Source organism: Zalophus californianus, chromosome 8 (genome assembly GCF_009762305.2).
Source record: "Zalophus californianus isolate mZalCal1 chromosome 8, mZalCal1.pri.v2, whole genome shotgun sequence".
Taxonomy (NCBI): domain Eukaryota; kingdom Metazoa; phylum Chordata; class Mammalia; order Carnivora; family Otariidae; genus Zalophus; species Zalophus californianus.
Window position 1 is genome coordinate 12,539,093 of NC_045602.1, and position 21,844 is coordinate 12,560,936.

General features: G+C 51.2%; 1 protein-coding gene across 1 annotated transcript; it reads left to right on the forward strand.

Moving 5' to 3' along the window:
• The first annotated feature begins 3,379 nt into the window (after positions 1-3,379).
• MYCN (MYCN proto-oncogene, bHLH transcription factor) lies at positions 3,380-9,346 on the forward strand. The gene is made up of 3 exons (XM_027622582.2): positions 3,380-3,545; positions 4,729-5,635; positions 7,838-9,346. Exons 2-3 carry the CDS (start codon positions 4,846-4,848, stop codon positions 8,440-8,442), a joined length of 1,395 nt encoding a protein of 464 aa, XP_027478383.1. The 5' UTR covers positions 3,380-3,545; positions 4,729-4,845; the 3' UTR covers positions 8,443-9,346.
• Positions 9,347-21,844: the final 12,498 nt, after the last annotated feature.

Sequence of the window (21,844 nt, forward strand, 5' to 3'; positions counted from 1 at the left end):
AATCAGCAGAAATTGATGCATTTTGTTGTTGTTGTTGTTGAGGGGAGGGACCCAGTGATGTTCCTAGGAGCAACTGTGGCCTGTAGACTCAGCAGACCCTTCACTTAGGATCAGGAGATGGCAGCGGGAATGCCTACACGTGGATCTCCTAGTCAGTCGTGGGTTGGACCCTTCTGAAGGGGTGTGTGGTTTGTTTTGGTTTTATTTTTTATTTTTTTAAAGATTTTATTTATTTATTTGACAGAGAGAGACACAGCGAGAGAGGGAACACAAGCAGGGGCAGAGGGAGAGGGAGAAGCAGGCTTCCCGCGGAGCAGGGAGCCCGATGTGGGGCTCGATCCCAGGACCCCGGGATCCTGACCTGAGCCGAAGGCAGACCCTTAACGACTGAGCCACCCAGGCGCCCCTTGTTTTGTTTTTAATAAAGGGATTTGTAGACCAAAACATTCTCCCTCAAAACTCTCCTTATTTATAAACCCAATCCTGTGTCTAACTCTGTGTTACCCGTTGGTCTACTTTAGGAGTGTGTCCCTCTGAATCCAGGGCGAGCTTTCACTCATCTCTGTTCTGAGTTGGGATAGAGTAGACGCGTGCCCAACCAAGCCTCTCTTCAAGGCCATCTGAAGATTTATTTAATGTGCATTCACGTAGCTTGAGAATGTTTACACGTTTTAAAAAAGAAACGTGCACGTTTCTCTACAAGCCGACTAGGAAGCAGCAGTGGCCAGGTTTCTTGGCGGAAGTCTTTTATCTTACCATTTGCAAATGAAGGCACCAATAAATACTTGTTGAATTTTATCATTCTGTTAACCTTCAAATTCAGACTTGTCAGTAATTACTGGTTTGCATTAAAAGGAGGAGATTAGAGGTTGAGGTCCTGGAAGGAGACCTGATTTGCTAGGAGGCACACAGAGTAACCTTTAGGGTCTCTTGTCTCCCTGTCCCCGACTGTTCTGTTTTTTTTTATCGAGGGACGAAAGACTAATGGCATGGTGGAGGGCACACGTCTGGTGAGAGAGGACAAGGGGAGGACTTTTAAATATCATAACGGGCCCTCTCGGCCTATTTTAACAGTGCTCCTTTCATTTTGGTAAAAAGGTAGGGCAGGCTATTCTGAGGGTCTTTTCTGGGTTCTGCTGCTGCTGGGGGCCTGAAGAAGGTTCTGGAGTGACACTCATTTCTCTCTCCCACTGTTGCCAATAAACAGAAACTATCTTGGAAGAGGTGGCCGCCTTAGGACTCATTCTGGATCTCGGCCTTGAACAATATCATCAAGTACTTGCCGTATACAGGTACCTTGCTTTGCCTTTGAGGATCCCTCCTCAGCAAAACAGACAAGGCCTCTCCTTCCGGAGCTCACAGGTCTAGTGAGGGAGGCAGAGGCTGTTTCCCCCGCAGCCTCATGGGGGAAGCAGGCATTGAGCAAACATTCCCAGGCATATATAATTACAAATGGCAGTAAGTGCTCTGAAGGAAAATCCAGGATGCTTGCAAAGAATACAGCAGGAGGGCTGAGTTTAGATTAGGGGGTTAGGGAAAGCCTAAGTGGGGGTGTTAAAGGCTTTTGCAAAGGTGAAGCGTTTTACATATGTGAAAGAAATAATAATAATAAAGGTGCTTGGAAGGGCAGCTCATCCTCATTCATGGGCCACTTCCTAGAACTCTGGGAATCTGCCTCTCTCCCCAGAATTATGTAGGCATCCAGGGTAAGGGTTGGAAGAGCCCTTCACAAATGCTAATATGGGAGCATTTTAAAGGCTGCCCCCTGACCCTCTGCATCCTCATCCGTAACTAGTTTGAATGCTGAGGTGAATGGCAAGGATGAGCCATATTTCCAGTTTGGGAAAAGGGAGGTGGAGAAGCTTTCCCACCCCAATTGGGGTGTGTGTGGGGGGCGGGTTTCCCTACGGCAAACCACCCCGGGGGGAATGTTTTCCAAGGGAAAACCCACCTCATGGTCTATTTGGTTGTGAAGGGGGCTACCCAGGGGATCTGGGGTTTTCCTGGTGAGTTTCAGGTAGGGGCAATGATCTCTGATACCCCCACCCTGACACCTGTAAAATAGCTTGACCAGAATAAAGGGAAGATTTCACCGGGCGGTGGGTTAAGAAGAGAGGGCCATATTGCCAGATTGGGGGGGGGTCTTCATTTCTCCAGAAGACTCCCCATCTGGTGGTAGCACCTAGAGGCTGACACTCTGGGTGTAAGGCACGGTTCTAAGCGCTTTTACAACGCTCTTTTCTCAAAATAGCCTTATGACTTAAGCACCACTACTAACCCCAACTTCACAAATGAGGGAACTGAGGCACCAAGAGGTTAAGCAGCAATAGCAGGTTTTCTTTTTTTTTTGCCTCCAACAATTTGGAGTCAAGGGTTTTGAGCCGAGGTTTGGTCTCCAGGAGGTGTGCCCCATAACTTCGATGTGAACCTGCTCAGCTTTCCCCTAATTCGGGAAAATACTAGCTTTTTGCGAAGGCTAATCAGGGAGCCCGTGGGGACGGGTCTCACACTCCTGCCCCTCGGAAGCCGCGCAGTGGGGAGACCTGGGTGACAGGGCCACGGGGGCGGCGGGGTGGCCCCCCTCCAGCCCCGAAGACCCGGCCCAGCAGCTCCGCTTTCTGCTCGGTCTCCGCGAGGTGTCGCCTTCGGCCGAAGAAACCGCCGCGGCGCCACCCTCGTAGCCTGAAGTTATTTATTTATTTTTAAACAAGGGGGGCGCCCCTCTCCTTTCAATTTAAAACTAGAAACATCCTGCGGTCTCGTTCCTAAATGGGCGCTCCTCCTCCTCCTCCCGTTTTGCACCCTCGGTCTAGCCTCCCTTTGGGATCACACACAAGCAACCCCACCGCCAGGCCTCGCTCCACGTTGGCGTCGCGCTCAGCCGAACACAAACGCAGTCAGGGCGGGGGCTGGGTGAGGAGCCTCCGCTTCCAACCCACCCCCCAACCCCCCGCCCCACTCCCCCAGTACACACCCCCGGAGACCTCCGGAAAAAATATTTTAATGCCAAGCAATTGCCAGGCCCGCAGGGTGGGTGCTGCATTGCACCGCTCGGCGCACAGCTGGTTCGCAGAGTGCAGCGGGTGCAAGCCCGGGGGTCTAAAAGCGAGGGAGGAGCACACCCCGGGCTTTCCCAGCTTTGCAGCCTCCTCTCTGCAAAGAAGAAAAGCAAGTGGCTTTTGGCGCGAAAGCCTTGGCGCCTCCCCTGATTTTTATGGAAATCAAGAGGGCGGGGTAAAGCCGCTTTCCACTGCCTTTCTCCCTCCCCCTTGTCTGTGCCGCAGCCCCCTTCTCTCCCCGCCCCCCGGGTGTGTCAGATTTTTCAGTTAATAATATCCCCCGAGCTTCAAAGCGCAGCCAGTGACAGTCATCTGTCTGGACGCGCTGGGTGGATGCGGGGGGCTCCTGGGAACTGGGTTGGAGCCGAGCTAGCGCTAGCTAGGCGCAAGCGCGTACAGACTGCAGCCACCCGAGGACCACCACCCCCGGGCCACCCGGAGACCCCCGCGCAGAATCGCCCCTGGATCCCCGGCAGTCGGCGGGAGGTAAGGAGCGGGGGTTGCAAACTGCCCGGCGCCCCCCTGGCGGCAAGCGCGACGGGAAGGCAAGCCCTGGACGGGATCGCGGCTCGAGCACAGGGCGCTCGAATATCCTCGGGGGACTGTTGCTGCTTCCGAAACAAAACCGTCTCGGGGTTTTCCCTGAAAAGCCGGTTCCAGCCCCGAAGGCACCCCGGGTGGAAGAGACCCGCCCTAATCCTTTTTACAGCCTTTGCCAGGGTGGGTGTAATGGCTTCATCGCGAAGAAATTCGCCCTTCTCTAGAACAGTTATCCGTGTTTGACCTGACCGGGAGTCGGTGCGTCCCCACCCCGAGACTGGGGTTCTCCGAAGGGTGCCCCTGGAGGAAGAAGAAGGGGGTTAGACAGGGCGAGGCCGCCGCGGTGGTAATCTGGGTCACGACTGCTCCAGCCCCGAGGACAAGCGGCTCTCCTGGCGACCCTGCACCATTCCCGGGAACTGGGATTCGGGCTCTCCCCTCTCCCAGGAACACGACGTTGGTTGGGGGTTTGGAAGAGTGGGGGTGGGGTTAGAGAGGTTCAAAATAAGCTATTGGCAGGACTCTCCCTGCAGCGGACGGATTGCTGAGGGGCGTCTGCTCTAATTTGGGAGGAAGGGGTTGTGGGTTTGGGTGCCCATCGTTGGCCTCGGTCTAGAGAAAGGCGTTTTCCATTTGCAAAGTTTCCTAAATCCCCCGCTATCGTTTGCACTCCCGAGGTTGCAATTTTGCAAAGGAGGGATTGAGGGTACTCGAGGTCTTATGCCCAGTAGCTGGGTTGGAGCCCTGGGCTTCCTTTGAGCAGCTGGACCTACGTGGTGCAACTGGGTTGTCGGGGAGCTGGAGAGAGCAAGGATTCTGCAGCCTGGAACAGCCCCCTCCCCCCAGGCACTGCCGAGTGTGAATGAAATGGCAGTTTCCAAAGTTGCAGAGCCACGCCACCACCCCCCGCATCTGCATGCCCCCTCCCACCCCCTGTCGTAGACAGCTTGTACACAAAAGGAGGGAGGGAGAGAGCGAGAGCCAGAACTTCCTCCACCTTCGGGAGCACCAGGCGGAGTGGGGGGCTCGGAGGGGAGACGGAGGAGCCGGGTGAGAGAGGGCGCCCACTGCCCCCCCCCCCATTCGGCCCTGCTTGCCAACCCTCTCCCGGTGTGTCTGTCGGTTGCAGTGTCGGAGATTGGCGCGGGCCCCCGCCCTCCGCGCCCCCCACGGGAAGGAAGCACCCCCCTAACTAAAAGGACCGAAGCGGAAAGAAGCCCTCATTCGCCGGCCAGGAGGCGAGCCGATGCCGAGCTGCACCACGTCCACCATGCCGGGGATGATCTGCAAGAACCCAGACCTAGAGTTTGACTCGCTGCAGCCCTGCTTCTACCCGGACGAAGATGACTTCTACTTCGGCGGCCCCGACTCGACCCCCCCGGGGGAGGACATCTGGAAGAAGTTCGAGCTGCTGCCCACGCCCCCGCTGTCGCCCAGCCGTGCCTTCCCGGAGCACAGCCCCGAGCCCCCGAACTGGGCCACGGAGATGCTGCTGCCCGAGGCCGACCTGTGGGGCAACCCGGCCGAGGAGGACGCTTTCGGCCTGGGGGGCCTGGGCGGCCTCACCCCCAACCCGGTCATCCTCCAGGACTGCATGTGGAGCGGCTTCTCGGCCCGCGAGAAGCTGGAGCGCGCCGTGAGCGAGAAGCTGCAGCACGGCCGCGGGCCGCCGGCCGCCGGGCCCGCAGCCCCGGCCCCGGGAGCGGGCGCCACCAGCCCTGCGGGCCGCGGGCACTGCGCGGCGGCGGGGGCGGGTCGCGCCGGGGCCGCCCTGCCCGCGGACCTCGCCCACCCGGCCGCCGAGTGCGTGGATCCCGCCGTCGTCTTCCCCTTCCCGGTGAACAAGCGCGAGCCCGCGCCCGCCACTCCGGCCGGTGCCCCGGTGGCGGGCGCTGCTGCGGTCGCCTCGGGGGCAAGTGCCGCAGCCTCGGCCGGCGCCCCCGCGATCGTCCCTCCGCGCCCCGGCGGCCGCCCGGCCAGTGGCGGTGACCACAAGGCTCTCAGCACCTCCGGAGAGGACACTCTGAGCGACTCAGGTAAAGACCGTCCCAGAGGCCGGCTGCCTCCCGGGAGCACTGGAGCCGGAGTCGCGCTCCCTTTGTTAGTCTTCGTGGGTTTGGCTGGGGGCGGGGGCCTATTTTAGAGGTAGTGTTGGTGGCAGAGGGCCAGGTTCTTCCAAGCCGAGCCCCGGGATGAGGAGGAGAGGGGGAGTGGAAGCTGCCAAGAGGGTGCTCCCCAAAGTCTCACCCTCACCGAAGTTCCTTCCACCCTCTCCTGGAGCCTCGACTGGATCCCTGGCCTTCACCCATTCCTCCTCCTCCGTTGCAGCCAGTCTAGGGATAAAATTAGGAAAAGTTGGGTAGCCAAAGCTGGGTGGGAGTGTAGAGGTGCGCTGGGTGCGTTTTCGGTGCAGAAACCTGTTAGCACGAGGGTGGAGAGGGACTGCCTCCCGGGTCAGGGGAGGGCAGGTGCGGGGAGAAGACATAGAGGCGGTGCAAAATCCTAGGTAGGGCGCAGGAAGGTAGAGGGAGGTTGCACAGATGGCTACTACCGGTTTTATTTATTTATTTTTTTCAAGCCTGGCTAGTCTTCCCCGCCCTCGGTGGGTGGTGGGCTGTTTGCTCCTGGTCCGTGGCCAGCAGGCGGCGATATACTGGCGGGCGGGCCGGCGGAAGATCTGAAAGGCTGGGGGTGGTGGGGGCACCCCTCCCTCCCTCCATTCAGCAGCTGGTGGCAAGGACAACCGCGGTTGTGTCCATTCTCAAGGGGCTGCCTCTTTACACGGTGCAGTGCAAACTGGGTCCCGTTTTGTCTCTGGCGAGAATTCTGGGACTAATTTCAGATCGGAGTGACTTTGTGGCCCAGTGCCCTTCAAGGTGAGGGCGAGCCCTTAAGCCCTCCAGGAATGTACACGCGTGCGGGAAGGCACCCACTGATTGCTTCTATTGTGTGCCGATGTCTGCCTTAAGCTGTAGGGTTGGGTTGAAACCCAGACTTTGCCTGGGACTCTGGAGGTAAAGAACTCTGTCCAAACACTTGACTAGCCCTTGTCCTGGCCAGAGGGGGGTGGGGGTGGGGCCCACTGGATCTTGAAAACCCGGTGTCCGCAGAATGCAGGTGGATAAAAAGCCCAACCGTGTCCCTGAGGGCCGAGGATGGATCCCACTAAGGCTCCTGGAAGGAAACTTGGTGATAAGACTCCAGTTTGAATCGGGTCTGTCCCTTTAATGTCTGTGCCTTGACAGCTCTCAGTGAGGAAGCACTTCCTTCCAACAGCTGTCTTCTTGGCAGAAAACCAAAACATTGGCTTAAAGGGACCCACAGACTGGAACAGCCTCACATTTCGGCTTTAGAACAAATCCCACAATTGTTCAGCTTTCCGGCCCCCTTCAGATCAAGCAGAAGATGTGTTTTGATTTTCATGCTTGCATTTTAAACAGTAATTTGCGATCCCAGCAAGGTAGTAGAGGAGAGAGGGGAAATGCAGACACGATGCTACATGTTTGTGTGTTGCTGTTATTGGCGGGGACTTTGGGGAGAGGGGCCCCCACTTTGGGGTTCAGAGTTCCTGTGGATTCCGACTTTGTAGTTCGGATTTGGTCTTTGTTAGATAAACACCTGCTTACTATACGGAACTCAGGTTTATTTTTCTGCCTCAGCTCATTAAATTGCCCTTTCAGTGTAAGGACTTAAAGTCAAACTCCACTATGTGTCAGTTGCTAAAAGAGGGGCTCCCGAGAAGGGGATCCTTGGGTCTTAAGTGTGGAGATAGAAATATGAGCGAGTCTTTGGGAAAAACCGATGATGATAAAAGCTTACCGTTTGCCGAGCATCGTCTGCTAGGCCCTGTTCTCTATGTATTATTACCTGTCCAACGCAACAACCCTGTGGTATTATCCCCGTTGTAACTGAGACTTCAAAAGTTGAACTTGCCCAGGGCCCCCCAACTCATGTGCGTTGGAGTCAGATTCTGCCCGTCCCCGAAGCCCAAGGAGTTTGTATTTTTGCCACCTGCTAAGGTCTGAGTGGAGGCTGAAGGGTCAGGTGTGGGCAAGGTGGAATTTCCAGATGCATTTCATTTCTCGAGGCGCTGGGTAGGACCCTGTGCACGTCTGTGTGGGTGGGTCCCCATGCCTGCGGGCTACGGGGCCAGTGCCTGCCGGGAGCGACCGAGCGTAGAGATCAGGGTGGTCCCTGGGTGTGTCTCCCCAAGAGAACGACTCCCATCTTGTTCTTAGATGACGACGACGATGAGGAGGAGGACGAGGAGGAGGAAATCGATGTGGTGACGGTGGAGAAGCGGCGGTCTTCCTCCAACAGCAAGGCCGTCACCACCTTCACCATCACTGTGCGCCCCAAGAACGCAGCCCTGGGCCCGGGGAGGGCCCCGTCGGGTGAGCTGATCCTCAAGCGCTGCGTCCCCATCCACCAGCAGCACAACTACGCCGCCCCCTCCCCCTACGTGGAGAGCGAGGACGTGCCGCCGCAGAAGAAGGTCAAGAGCGAAGCCTCCCCCCGCCCCCTCAAGAGTGTCATCCCCCCGAAGGCCAAGAGCTTGAGCCCCCGCAACTCTGACTCGGAGGACAGCGAGCGCCGCCGGAACCACAACATTCTGGAGCGCCAGCGCCGAAATGACCTGCGGTCCAGCTTCCTCACGCTCAGGGACCACGTGCCAGAGCTGGTGAAGAACGAGAAGGCTGCCAAGGTGGTCATTTTGAAAAAGGCCACCGAGTACGTCCACTCCCTTCAGGCTGAGGAGCATCAGCTTCTGCTGGAGAAGGAGAAGTTGCAGGCGAGGCAGCAGCAGTTGCTAAAGAAAATCGAACACGCTCGGACTTGCTAAACATTTCTCGAAAACTGGACAGTCACTCTGCCACTTTGCACATTTTGATTTTTTTTTTTTTAACAAACATTGTGTTGACATTAAGAATGTTGGTTTACTTTCAAATCGGTCCCCCCATCGAGTTTGGATCTGGGTGGGGGAGCAGGACATGGGGGGATTCTGCCAGGACCTCGGCAGAGGGCCTGCGTGATGGGAGGCCGGGTGGCCCTTGCAGTGTCCTCCATGTCCCCTCCGAGACCGCGGTCGAAGTTCGTGACGGTTGGGAGCCTCTGGGCTGTTGAAGTCACCTTGTTTGTTCCAAGTTTCCAAACAACAGAAAGTCATTCCTTCTTTTTAAAAATGGTGCTTAAGTTCCAGCAGATGTCACAGAAGGGGTTTGCCATTTGAGACCCCTGGGGAACATTTCTGTAAATACCACGGACACACCCGCCTTTTGTATACGTCCTGGGTAATGAGAGGTGGCTTTTGTGGCCAGTATTAGACCGGAAGTTCATACCTAAGTACTGTAATACCTCAATGTTTGAGGAGCATGTTTTGTATACAAATATATTGTTAATCTCTGTTATGTACTGTACTAATTCTTACACTGCCTGTATACTTTAGTATGATGCTGATACATAACTAAATTTGATACTTATATTTTCGTATGAAAATGAGTTGTGAAAGTTTTGAGTAGATATTACTTTATCACTTTTTGAACTAAGAAACTTTTGTAAAGAAATTTACTATATATATATGCCTTTTTCCTAGCCTGTTTCTTCCTGTTAATGTATTTGTTCATGTTTGGTGCATAGAACTGGGTAAATGCAAAGTTCTGTGTTTAATTTCTTCAAAATGTATATATTTAGTGCTGCATCTTATAGCACTTTGAAATACCTCATGTTTATGAAAATAAATAGCAATTAAATGATGCAGCTTTTTTTTTTCCCCCTTAATAACACTAGTTAAGTCCTATCTCCTGTCCCTCAAGTGTAAATAGTACATAACGTTATGGAGGGACTTTGGGCTCCCCGGGCAGCCCTTTTATATCTGTGCAGCCCCCGCTGGGGAGGGGCCACTTTCCCCACTTGGTGTGGAGGGAACGGAGTTTAGGAAGGTGAAGGTATTTCTTCCGGATTACACAGAATGGAGACGTTATTTGTGACTGTGCGCTATGACAACTGGCATTCAGTAATTCACAAGGCACTTTTCATACATGTTGGCGATTTAATGGAATTAAACTCAGACACCAGTCTCGGTCAACCCTTTAGAGTGAGAAGTATAATCAAGACATAGGGTTGTGAAATTTGGCTATATCGGTAACATTTGTTCATTGACGGATGGCTTTATGAGGTCATGCAGTTTTGTCTCCAAGAACGTATTCTTTGAAAGGCACTAGGGTTTGAGGTTCTTCATTCGGCACTGTAGCAGAATAAAAAGGTAAAGTTGGTTCCTCCCGTGGAGGAGCGATCAATCTGATGCACACAAGGACCTCATGAAGCAACAGGTGTATGGCCCAGATCAAGTGCCATGTGCCTTCAGGAGAGACAACTGGGGCACATGTAACTGTTGACTTCACACAGGTATTTGGGCTGCTCTGTGGGAGCAGGATTAACCTGTGCGGGCTCTGGAGGACAGCCAGGGTCAGCGGAATGGAGGGAGGCACGCAGTTCAGCTGGGAAGGCATTTCTGAGTTTCCCTGATGGGAGGTGTTAACCTTGGCTTCGGAGATACTCGGCTCAGAACTGAAAGCTTACAAATAACCTGTTTCTCTTGGGGGTAAAAAATAGTACTTCGGCCATTTGTGTAAGGGCTCGTTCATCAGAAAAGGGCCTTTGCTTTGCCAAGAAGACGGGTCCAGCAATGATAATGCTTGTCTTGGTCACATGGCTTATAAGGGCCAGTGATGGGAGAATCCAGGCCACGTGGGTCCCTGTCTGCTTGGTTATTTTATAAAAGCCAGTGGGGGATTAGAACTTGAGGTCCTCCTCAGCCCAGTTTACAGCCACACATCCGAAAGCTAATGAGGTTGACGGTATTGCCTTGGGCACTGATGGTCAGAGCGTGTTGAGAATCGTGAGAATCTTGTGTAATATAATCTCCACTTGCCCCCATCCCCACACTAGAAAGACATGAAGCTTAAAGTCCTTTCTGAATTGTCATTCCAAAAGACTTCCTGTCTGTTTGCATTTCACAGGCCCAGTCACCCTGCAGCCTCTGCACCTTGTTTGTATATCCATGAGCCAAAAGAAAGTTAAGTGACCTCAAAGTCATTGAGATTTTTTTTTAAGATTGATTGATTTATTAGAGAGAGAGAGAGAGAGAGAGAGTGTGTGTGTGTGTGTGTGTGTGTGTGTGTGTGTGTGTGTGTGTGCTCGTGAGACTGGGCATGTGTGCTTGCATGTGCAAGTGTGGGGAGGGGCAGAGGGAAAGAATCTTCAAGCAGACTCCCCGCTGAGCAAGAAGTTCCGATGTGGGGCTTGATCTCAAGATCCGTGAGATCATGACCTGAGCTGAAACCAAGAGTTGGATGCTTAACCGACTGAGCCACCCAGGCACCCCAAAGTCATTGAGATTCTTGAAGCTCAGTTCAATCATCCCAATTGCTCTATTTCTGGGTCCATAAGGGGCCTACTTAAGTGTTTGGGTGAGATGGAACTCTAGCCATGAAAGAGGAAAACTTGTGATGACTTAGGCTCTAAACTAATTCCCACCAGGCTCTGTTTTCACTCTGGCTGCTGGGAAGCTCAGAGACAAATTCTGTGCTCTCATTCCACATACCTAGTGCCCATCCTCTCTTTTCTTCTAAAGCCTACCATCTCTTGTTTTTCATTGTTAGTTTAACCACCCTTTTTATGTTCTTTATTTTGTTACATAAAAACTTTCTGCACTAGGTGGATCATATATATGAATTATAATATTATAACTAAGGTGAAATGCCACTTACTTGCTTTTCTCGGACCAGCTGAGGGAAAGCATCACCCAACTGAGCCCTGCACTTACCCATAAAGTAATCGCTGTACTCAGAAGAATCAAAGCACTCAATTCAAGCACACGAGAAACCATCTCTGTGTTCCAAGAGCAGTTTTGAGACTGAGGAACTGCTCTACATGAGTTAGATCAATAAATCATAGGACTTCAATGTTGCACAGAGATCATGTCATTGAATTATTTTAGTTTCTAGAAGGGGGTCGTGGGATCCCATATCGAACAAGCGGCCAAACTCGGGACTGGAGTCCGGTCTCCAGATGATGGATGCAGTGTTCTTTCCATGGTATTGGCTTCCCCGCTGCTTACCCGGTTGCCTCTCTACCCCCTGGCCCATCCGTCCACCTGCAGCATGTGTCGGTATTTATTCTAGATTACCGACCTGGCATTAAAAGCTTCCAGGAGCTCTCCACCACATAGAAGATGAAGTTCAGATCCTTCAGCCTGGTGCATGAGGCTGCTTTGCCCCCCTCCCCCAGGTTTAGCAGCTCAGCCACCCCCACCCCCGCCCCTCAGCAGGTGCCCTTGTTCCAGCCACACCAGACAGGGCGGTGCTTTCTTACCTCTTAACTTGTTTCAACACATTCTCCCCTCCCGGGTTACCCAGTTTCTATTTATTGAAATCCTTTTCAACCTCAAAAGGCAAACCCCATGTCGTCTTGTTCAAGTGGTCTTTCTCATCCCCCCAGGAGGGCCTCATCCAGCTCCTGATCTGATGTCACTGCTGGAGATGGAAGAGCTCTCATCACCTCGAGACCTCCTAGACCATGGAGTCTCCAAAGGCCGGCACTGTGTCCCCTTCACCTCTGATCCTTCAGCTCCACTTGCCTGGTGACTGAAGATGACAGGACCTTGGCAGATGCCAGCAGAATGGCTGGTGGCTGAGGAGGCAGCCGAGGAAGGAGCCAGGGGAAGATTTCCTTTATGCATGTGCCTCCTGCCAGCCCCGGTTTGGTTCGCGAGCTCTCGGGCTAATACAAATGGGGAAACATCCCTTAAGGCATTGCTGAATGCCTGGTACTGACTGCTGGAAGTGAAAGCAAATGCACACAGAGGCCTGTCTTCAGGAAGCCCACAATCCCAGGGCCTGGTGTAGAAGCAGGAGAGACAGGACGGACTGGTGGAGGATGGGGGAGTGTTGAGTCAAAACACAAGAGGGGTCCCAGGGCTGAATCAGGCTCTCCACCTATGGGCTCCAGTTTGGAGCTCTCTCTTGGTTGGAGGAAGCTGGTTTCCTGGTCTACCGCAGGCCTGAGAAGGCTTGGAGACTTCTCTGATGCCATTGACTGTTTGTACTGTGGTGACAATGGGACAAGGCCCCCCCCGACCCTGTGTAACACCATAGCAATCACCGAGTGTTTTTTACACCGGAGTCTCACTGCCCTTCAGGAGTGTTGGCCAGTTCATCATATACCCATTTTGGGGAGTTGGGACTTCTGGGTTTGACTTTCATTAATTTCTATGGTGGCTCTCTTGAAAATCCTAGTTGGGGTTGTTTTCAGAAGCCAAAGTTATTAGGTTTGGAACAGGCTTTGAAGCCATCTAGCTCAATCTCTCACTTCAGAGGTATATAAGAACGTACAGTCTGCTCATGGGCACTTTCTTCTTTCTTCCCTGCCCCCTCCCTTTCCCCCTCCCTCCCTTCCTCTCTTTCCTGCTCTCTCTTTCAGGGGCGACTATTTATGTAGCACCTATCCTGTGTCAAGCACTGTTTCAGGCACTTGGGAGACATTAATGAAAAAAAGAGGCAGAAGTCCCCCAAATCCCCACTTTTGTGGACTTTATAGTCTAGGAGAGAGGGACAACAGTGAAAAGAAACCTAATAAGCAGATAAATGAAACAGCATTCAATAAGGTGGTGGATGCTTTGAAAGCAAAGAAGAGAAGGGGGACTTAGGGATGCGGAGAGGGAGGGAGGGAGGCAGGTGGCAACTTTGAGTAGATGGTGGGGAAGGTGTCCTGGGCGGGACCTGAGGCGTGGGCCCCAGGAGGACGGCACCCAGCTCTGAGCACTGTCATGGCCGCTCGGCTGGCCACCGGGCGTCAGGCCTCAGGCTTCAGGGCTCTTCCTCCTGCATCTCCCTTTGGACATTAGCAAATGTCCCCCCCACAGCCTCTCGCATTCACTCCCCGGAGGGGAAGCAAGAGAGTGGCTCCGAGGTGAGACCCCCCCCCACACCCACAGGCTCCGGCTTGTGCAGTTTCCCCACCCATACAACTAGGCACGGCGGTGCCCCCTCTCGCCTTTTCCCCAGTATGTTACTAGGGCAAAGAATCTCTAAGAAACATTTGCTGGTAGAACAAACTCACAAGCCTGAGCTCCACAAGAAGTTTGCGGACTTTTGTTTCTCAAAAGAGGCCTTACAAAACCTAAAAACGGGTACCTTGGAAACAAATGAATGTGAGCTTTGAAGCCTATTTTAAGACGGAGCCTAGGAATTCGAGTGCCTCAGAACATCTACGCCTTCTACAATGGTTTATTAGTTTTCCTTACTTGTAAAGGAAATCTCTTCATAGGCCACTGACCAGGGTTACCTGATCTCTTTTGATATTGACGTATCATGCTACAAGACATTCAGCCTGAAACCTTTGACCAGGAGAAGTAACTGAGCCTTTTTATGGTTGAAGCAGACAGACCTATTGGTACAATGCACTTTTGGAGAAACGTACACAGCACATACTCCCATGATAAGTACAGATGATTTGCTGTGGGACGCGCTCTGAAGAGTCAACACGAAAAGATACTTTCTTCTGCTTTCTAGCAGATCCAGGATTTTCAGCAGCCTTGGGGAGGTGGGGTGAGGTGTGGAAACAAGTCCATTCCTTCATAAATCGGCAGCCTATTAAGGGTTGAATTTCGCAGCGTAGTCTACCCTCCACCATTTTCCTTGGTGGGAGGGCCTTCCAGCCAACTCTCCACTCCACAAAGTGAGGTGCTAAGCTGACGGGGAGGCAGCCCTGGGTGATAGAGATATTTAGCTTGGAGGCAGAAGCCCTTGGCTTGGGTCTTAACTTGGTTATTTGCTATTTTCAACCTTGGCATGGGAAGGTAATCCCCTGTCGCTCCATTGTCACGTCTATAAGTGGAACGAGTAGGAGCTGGTAATCTCCAAGGCCCCCCTTCAATTTCAGAGAATCACTGATCCTCAGAGATGGCTTGAATCACTACAGACCCCTGCCATGTTTGTGAACACCCTCCAGTCAGAAAGGCCTGGGCACACATCTTGGCTCAGCCGTTCACCGAGTGTGTGGCTGAGGGCAAGATGCTCCCCTCTGACCTGCACTTTCTTCAGCTCTACAACATCAGTAATATTGACCACCCCACAAGGTGCTTCGAAGGACCAGATGACACAAAGTCTACGAGGGACGGGACAGCACTCTGGAAACTGCCGGATGTAAGCCTTCTATGAGCTCTGATCACCACAGTCGGCTCTTGTCCAACATTTCCCTCCTGCTTCTCACTGTCTGTTTTCTGGAGTTACTTTTTTTTTTAACCAGTCTCCACACTCAGCATGGAGCCCAACGTGGGGCTTGAACTCACGACCCTGAGATCAAGACTTGAGCTGAGATGGAGTCGGACGCTTAACCGACTGAGCCACCCAGGCGCCCGTGGAATCACTTCGAACCGGTTTTCTCCAGGTAGTAAATGCCTTTAGCAATGCCTTTACTCTATAAGGCATACCTCTGGTTGCGGCACTGTACCGAGAATGGGGCTTTGCTCGTCATATCGGCTCCGTAATGTTTGTTCAATAGTTACCACCAGTGAAAAGACTTGACTAATTGTTCAAAGCCAGCTAGGGGTTCTCAATTTGTGCAGAAGAACTGGGTACAAAGGCTTGTCTCACCTGGAACCAGAGAAATCTATGATACGTCCAATTTTTAATTGGGTTACTCAAGTGAAAACAGAAAATGATAACAGACATCTAACATCTTGAATTTTTGCTTGGGTTGGTTTAGCCACTTTTCTTTGGCTCAAAGCCAAGAAGAACAGGAAATTTATACCAGAGACTAGAGATGTGACAGTGCGGGCGCCGGGGCTAGATGCATTTCGTTGGTGAAGAGAGCAGGGTTGAGACCAGAGTTGACCGCCGCAAATGGTTTGATTGCATTTGGGTTTGAGAGTAAATCTTTCCCATCCTGAGTTGATCCTCCTCCTGAATTTGCCAAACTAATATTTCATAATCTCTCTTGAGGGTACATCATCTTTCTACCAGAAACCCTCTCCCCTAAACATCTCATTAAAAAAGTGAAGCCAGAGGCTTTCTTGGATGTCTTTAACTGTAAACTTCCGGGATGGCTGTGAATACATTTCCTTGGACACTTTCTCCTGGAGTGTTAACCTCCCTTGGAAATTCCTCTAGGTAGTAAATGTACACATGTCAATTTGTCACCACAGTTCGAGCCTCTGTCTTCTTTGGCCTACTGTGTGTGGGGGCTGCCGCGTCAGGTGTGGCCACGGGTTCTGGTGGCCAGGCAACCACGGGAGGACTTTTGTCTTGCCCACAGGGATGAACCACAACGTGAAAATGTTGGAGCAAAGAAACAAACATTTAGCTCAAGTGCAAATTAAGCCCTGACTTCATCGGAGGCCTGGAAACCGAGGGCTGGATAATTGGAGTGGAAACCGCCATAAAATGCTTATTATGATGTTCGCGGCCATTCAAGGGCCCTCCCCACAGCGCTTGCATTTGACGGGGAGAAGTCCTTTAGCAGGGTTGTGGTTTCTTTTTCCTTCTTTACCTAGGGTGACTGATTTGTCCCAGTTTGCCCGTGCCTGTCCCAGTTTTAGAACGGAAAGTCTGTGTCCTGGTAAACACTCAGCCTCCGGCGAGGGCGAGTGAGGGGCGGACAGTCCCCTACTCTTCTCTTCAGGGCCTGCTTTTTCTCCCTGCAGGTTGACCAGCTTGACAAGGCTCCCCGCGGAAGGCATGGGGACAAGGCTGGAACTCGCACTGCACACACCTCCCAGGCCACCCCTGCGCTGTAGTGTTGAAGGGCCTGGCAAGCAAGGAGGGGCTGGAAAGAAGATGGTCTTGGTGTCGGACCACATGGATTTGAGCTCTGAAAACATGATCAGGTGACTTGGAGCGAGTCGCTCTTGAGGCTGCACAAAAGGAGAAATCTCGGTTGGCCCCACAGGGGACAATGAGTGTGGGGGTGGCGGGTCCTACCCATTTGCCAGGGACCAACATGCTGCCGGCCTGCCCACTCGACTTCTCCCAGGCTCTAGAGTTCCTTTTAGATCACGATGATGATAGCAGTTGGAGGCCTGACCGTGACCCTAGCTCCAGTCTTCTAGCTAGGCCTCCTTAAGTCTCCTTCATTCTTCAGATCTTTGCAAGGGGCCAAAAAGAGCAATTTTCAAATTACCAAACTATCCCAGGCTGAAGCTCTTGGGTGGGGGTTGTCACAGAGACAGGCAGGGAACACTCGGAATGAAATCCTCCCCGACGTGTGTGGCTAGTGGGCTCAGAGAAGCTGCAAGTTCGAGCATCTACAAATGGACCTGGACCTTCGTCCTCTGAGTCGAGGACCCTGTGAGGATCTTGCCACGAACATGTTCCAATGGATTAACTACTTCCTGTAGTGGGGGTTTTCCTTTTATTGACCGCTGTGAAATCATTCTGGCTATGTCTGTCGGGGTAGCGGAATAACATTCCTCAGGATTTGTATGTGTGTTCCTTCACAAAAGGACCAGGATGGGAAGTCTGGTAGACCTTTTAGTGACCTTTAAAGGAGGTGTTTACCTCTATTTCGCTTCTGGGAGAAACCTGCCATTACCTTGCAGCGAGCAACGGCTTATAGAGTCTGAAAATGTTGTTTGAGGGGCACAAGTGCCCAGCTGAAGATCCTCCCCAGTCCTGGGCCTCCTGAAGGGGAGAGGGTCTGTCATGTTAATGACATGTGCATATTATTAAGGAAAGGGACAAAGGGCCTGGAGCTTGGGAATGAGAGCTGTTCTGGGGACTCTTCAGTATGCAGATGGTCCCCTTATTATAAATCTGGTGTGGGGAGGGCCCTGGGAGAGTCAACCCATAAAGCTATCTTGATGAGAATGGCTCTCTCCACAGATGTGGAGCTCCCAGCATGCTCTGCTCCCCACCACCTATAAAATGATACCCCACTGTGTGATCAGAATACATTCTGGAGTTGAAATGCAATGTTGCTTTGATTTCTTTGAATTAAAAATGGCCGATTGAATGGAATACTAGGCTCCCCAAAGTCTTCCAAGCCATGTAACGCTGGCTCTCTTTTAGTGGAGCCTAAGCTAGGTGTAAAAGTATGCTTTCCCTCAGTCTTTGCAGGGGTGGAGTGTATGCATGTGAATGACATGGAGGGAAGATGGGAGAAGAGTCAAGGCTGCAGTTGACTCTGACCATCACACAGGAAGGGTGGTGAAAGGTGAACACAGATAATTTCCAGAGAAGAGGTTGTGGGCAGCGGGATGAGAACACAGGGAGCCTTCCCACTGCAGGATGAACTACACGGTGGCTTTAAGGGATGGATAAGGATTGGCCTGGTGCAGAAAGACAAGACAAGCTTGCAGGTCAAGGGGGCAGCCTGAATGGAGCTGCACAGAACTGCATGGAGGTGCATGGAACCCCATGGAGCCACGTAGAGGTGCATGGAGCTGCATGGAGGTGCATGGAATCGCATGGAGCCGTGTGGAGGTGCATGGAGCTGCATGCAAGTGCATGTTATTGCACGGAGCCACGTGGAGGTGCATGGGGCTGCATGGAGGTGCATGGAAGTGCAAGGCATGGTTTAGGACACAAATGCGTCCTGGAGCCACAGGTGAGTTGGGCCTAAGGACTGCCTCCAGGCAATGGGGCGCCAGCCAAGGTTTCTGAGAAGGAGAGAGACATGATTAGGTCCTGTGTGACTTTGGGAGCCAACTATATAGATGTATTTGACCCATGCAAATTTGGCCCGGTGCTGCTTGTCGTCCTCGGTGACTAGTAACCATCATGCCTATTCCCGAGGGGCGCTACCAAACACTCCTCAACACGGTGGGGAAAACACAGACCTGGGCCTTTGGGGGCCTGAATCTTGGCTTGGCAAGGCCACCACTTAAAGTTTCTTGCTCCTCAAGCCTTGCTGATCCTGTGCTTTCTCTCTTCTGTCTGCACATCTTCCCAGTCTTACAGGTCAGAAGCCCACTTGTCTTCCAGGTACCAGCTTCAAGGCATCTTCTTCACAAAACCTTAATACTGGCCTTGTAGAAAGTTTGCTTCTCTGCCTCTAACCTGCCCCAGCACTATCCCCATACCCCCGTGTGCTTGAAAAGTGACAATAACTCCCTCCTTCCCTAGCACAATCACTGTGAAAAAAACTGACAATAAAGAAAAGAAAGAAAAATATCACTAGTAATCTACCTTTCAGAGAGAAGGACTATTAAAATCTCGGTGTGTATTTTTCTAGATTTTCCCATATTCACATAAATGCCTATGAATGTGCCTGTTTGTTTTGTATCTTTGGTAGGTCATTAATAACCTCTGATTCTGTATTATGAATAATTATATTTGGGCCTTATCTGTCTTACTAGGGGCAAGGGGCTCTGTTGCCTTTGTGTGTTTGGCTAGAACGGGTTTTGCCCATAGTAGGCAAGCAACAGGTGATGAATGGATGAATGAGTGAATGGGTTTCTCTATCTCTACCTGTAAGATGAGAACTTTGGATTGTGTTATGCCTGAGGTCTTTCCTAGTTCCAATCGTTGGAAGATTTCTGATCGTTACATTTCTGATGTGGGTAGAAAAAAGACTTTTTTCTATAAATCTGGGGACTGGGTATGTCCTTTTTAGCATAACATTGTCATGGCCCCAAACTAAAAGGAGATCAATGATTTAATGCACTTAGGCTGTGTCCACACAAAACCTAGGAACCACCTGGTTGAGGGTGGACTGGTACCCTTTTTTTCTTATCCAAAGCGAGCCAATCTTGGGATCTCAGTTGACACTTAGAATCTGAAAAGTTTTGAATACTATAGATTCCTCATTTCTTCTGACCTGTGGTGCTACCAATAGCCTAAGTGGCATCTTTGCATGAGGTATGAAAAGGATTCCTCTCTTCTCCAGGCAGGTGCGACCCCACTTGGTATGTATGGCTTGGCAAACAGAACGCCGCTGGGTATCGCTCCCTCTTACCCCCTCAGTAAGGCATCTCTTGGGCAAGACACAACCTGGATAATTGTATTGGCAGCCCTGGTGTAGAGTACTTGGAAGAACTGAAAATGCCATGGGATTCCTGACTGGCTCAGTCGGTTAAGCGTCATGATCCCAGGGTCCTGGGATCAAGTCCCACATCGGGCTCCTTGCTCAGCAGGGAGCCTGCTTCTCCCTCTGCCTGCTGTTCCCCCTGCTTTTGCTCGCCTGTGCCCTCTCTATCTCTCTGACAAATAAATAAGTAAAAGCTAAAAAAAAAAAAATGAACTGAATACGCCAGTTACATGGTCGTTATCTATGTTCAAGATTCTTCTTTAAACAAATAAGCAAGAATATGTTATAAGAATGAGAAATATAACATTTGTGGGATCCAATGGGATCCAGATACTCCCCCAATCCTGTGTTTTCCCTCCTGCTGTTCCCACTATCTGGAAGCAGCCCTGTCCCCAGGCATTCCTTTCTCAAATTTACCCATTTTTCAAGACTCGGCTCAAAGGCTGTCTCTTCCACAAAGCCTTCCGTGACACCCATTTTGTTGGAATTCCTTGAAACCTCTCTTGTGCTTGTGCTTGGTGTTCACAGAATTTATTTGGAACCGTTGGAAAGGCCTCAAAGGGTAGAAGTTGTCATCTGTATAGCCTCAGAAAACCTCCTGTACAGACAGGTGTACTCTACTCTCTTTCTAAACCCACGGGCCAGGTGTATATTTATTCCTTATTCCCTCGGTCCTTTGCCTTGCTGTAGCCCTACGTAGTTTCCAAAGCTTCACGATAAACCAACAGAGAAGGTATTATTATCCACACTTTATAGGTAAAGAGAAACTAAGACTTAAATTTACACACTTAGAAGGTGGTGGAAATAGGATGTGAATTTGGACTTCAGTCTCAAGGTTCAGCCTTCCCTCCTCGAAACGCTGCCCAAGCACTAATGGAAAATTATTTAAAGTCTGGAAAGAACCTTTCAGTTAGAGTCATTTGTCCATGTCATTACCGAACCTGAGAGTGAGGTGCCCTTGGAAGAGTGATAAGCCACTTCTTTCCTTCACAGAGCCTCCTCGAGAAGGAGAGCAATTTGAAGGGTGATGCTGGGCCTTTCTAGAGATCTGAAGCTTGTGCATAAGCTGCCTTCACCAGAGACACCTTAAAGAAAAGTTCTATCACCTGCAACCCAATTTTGTTGTTTACAGCAAGAAAGGACTGTTAAAGTCTTGGACACAGATTCCATTAAGCCATGTTTTCCTCTGTACCCACAGCTCCATTTCCTCTTCCTTGGAGAAAAAGATCCACAAAGAATTGTTAGGGGCTTTAAGTATTAAAAAAAAAAAAAAATATATATATATGTATTGCATGGCCACTAACCAAGAAGTTGATCGCTGTGGATATGATGGAGCTCCATTCACGTAGGATTCCTCAAAAATGAAAAGAAGCAACCTGTCCTGCAATTCCTAATGTGTCTAGCCTGGAGCTCACTGATTGAGGCTCAGTTGGGATAAGAAGATTGGAGCAAAGCAAGACTTTCCATCTTGGAGAACAGCATTATCACTATTCAGGGAATGAAAGGAAAGAGAGGGCTCCTGCACTTTGCCCTCACCAGTCCCCAAAGCCACGGTGAGCTCCTACAGTGTCCCTGGGATTCTCTAATGGGTACAGCATCAAGGTTCTGGGCTAACTCTGCAAGTGTCCCCCTACTTGTGCCCTCCATTCTGCTCTAGTGAAGAGGCTGGTGGTGCCTGTCCCCAAAGCCTGTGTTCTTTTTTTAAAAATTTTTTTATTGTTATGTTAATCCCCATACATTGCATCATTTGTTTTTGATGTAGTGTTCCATGATTCATTGTTTGTGCATAACACCCAGTGCTCCACGCAGAACGTGCCCTCTTTAATACCCATCACCAGGCTAACCCATCCCCCCACCCCCTCCCCTCTAGAACCCTCAGTTTGTTTCTCAGAGTCCATCGTCTCTCATGGTTCGTCTCCCCCTCCGATTTCCCTCCCTTCATTCTTCCCCTCATGCTATCTTCTTCTTCTTCTTCTTTTTTTTTTTCCTTAACATATATTGCATTTTTTGTTTCAGAGGTACAGATCTGTGATTCAACAGTCTTGCACAATTCACAGCGCTCACCATAGCACATACCCTCTCCAATGTCTATCACCCAGCCACCCCATCCCTCCCACCCCCCACCACTCCAGCAACCCTCAGTTTGTTTCCTGAGATTAAGAATTCCTCATATCAGTGAGGTCATATGATACATGTCTTTCTCTGATTGGCTTATTTCG

Excerpts from the sequence above, each read along its gene's own strand:
- MYCN (XM_027622582.2), top strand. The coding sequence starts at position 4,846 with ATGCCGAGCTGCACCACGTCCACCATGCCGGGGATGATCTGCAAGAAC. Across the intron at positions 5,636-7,837 it reads GGACACTCTGAGCGACTCAG|ATGACGACGACGATGAGGAG; the intron begins GTAAAGACCGTC and ends TCTTGTTCTTAG.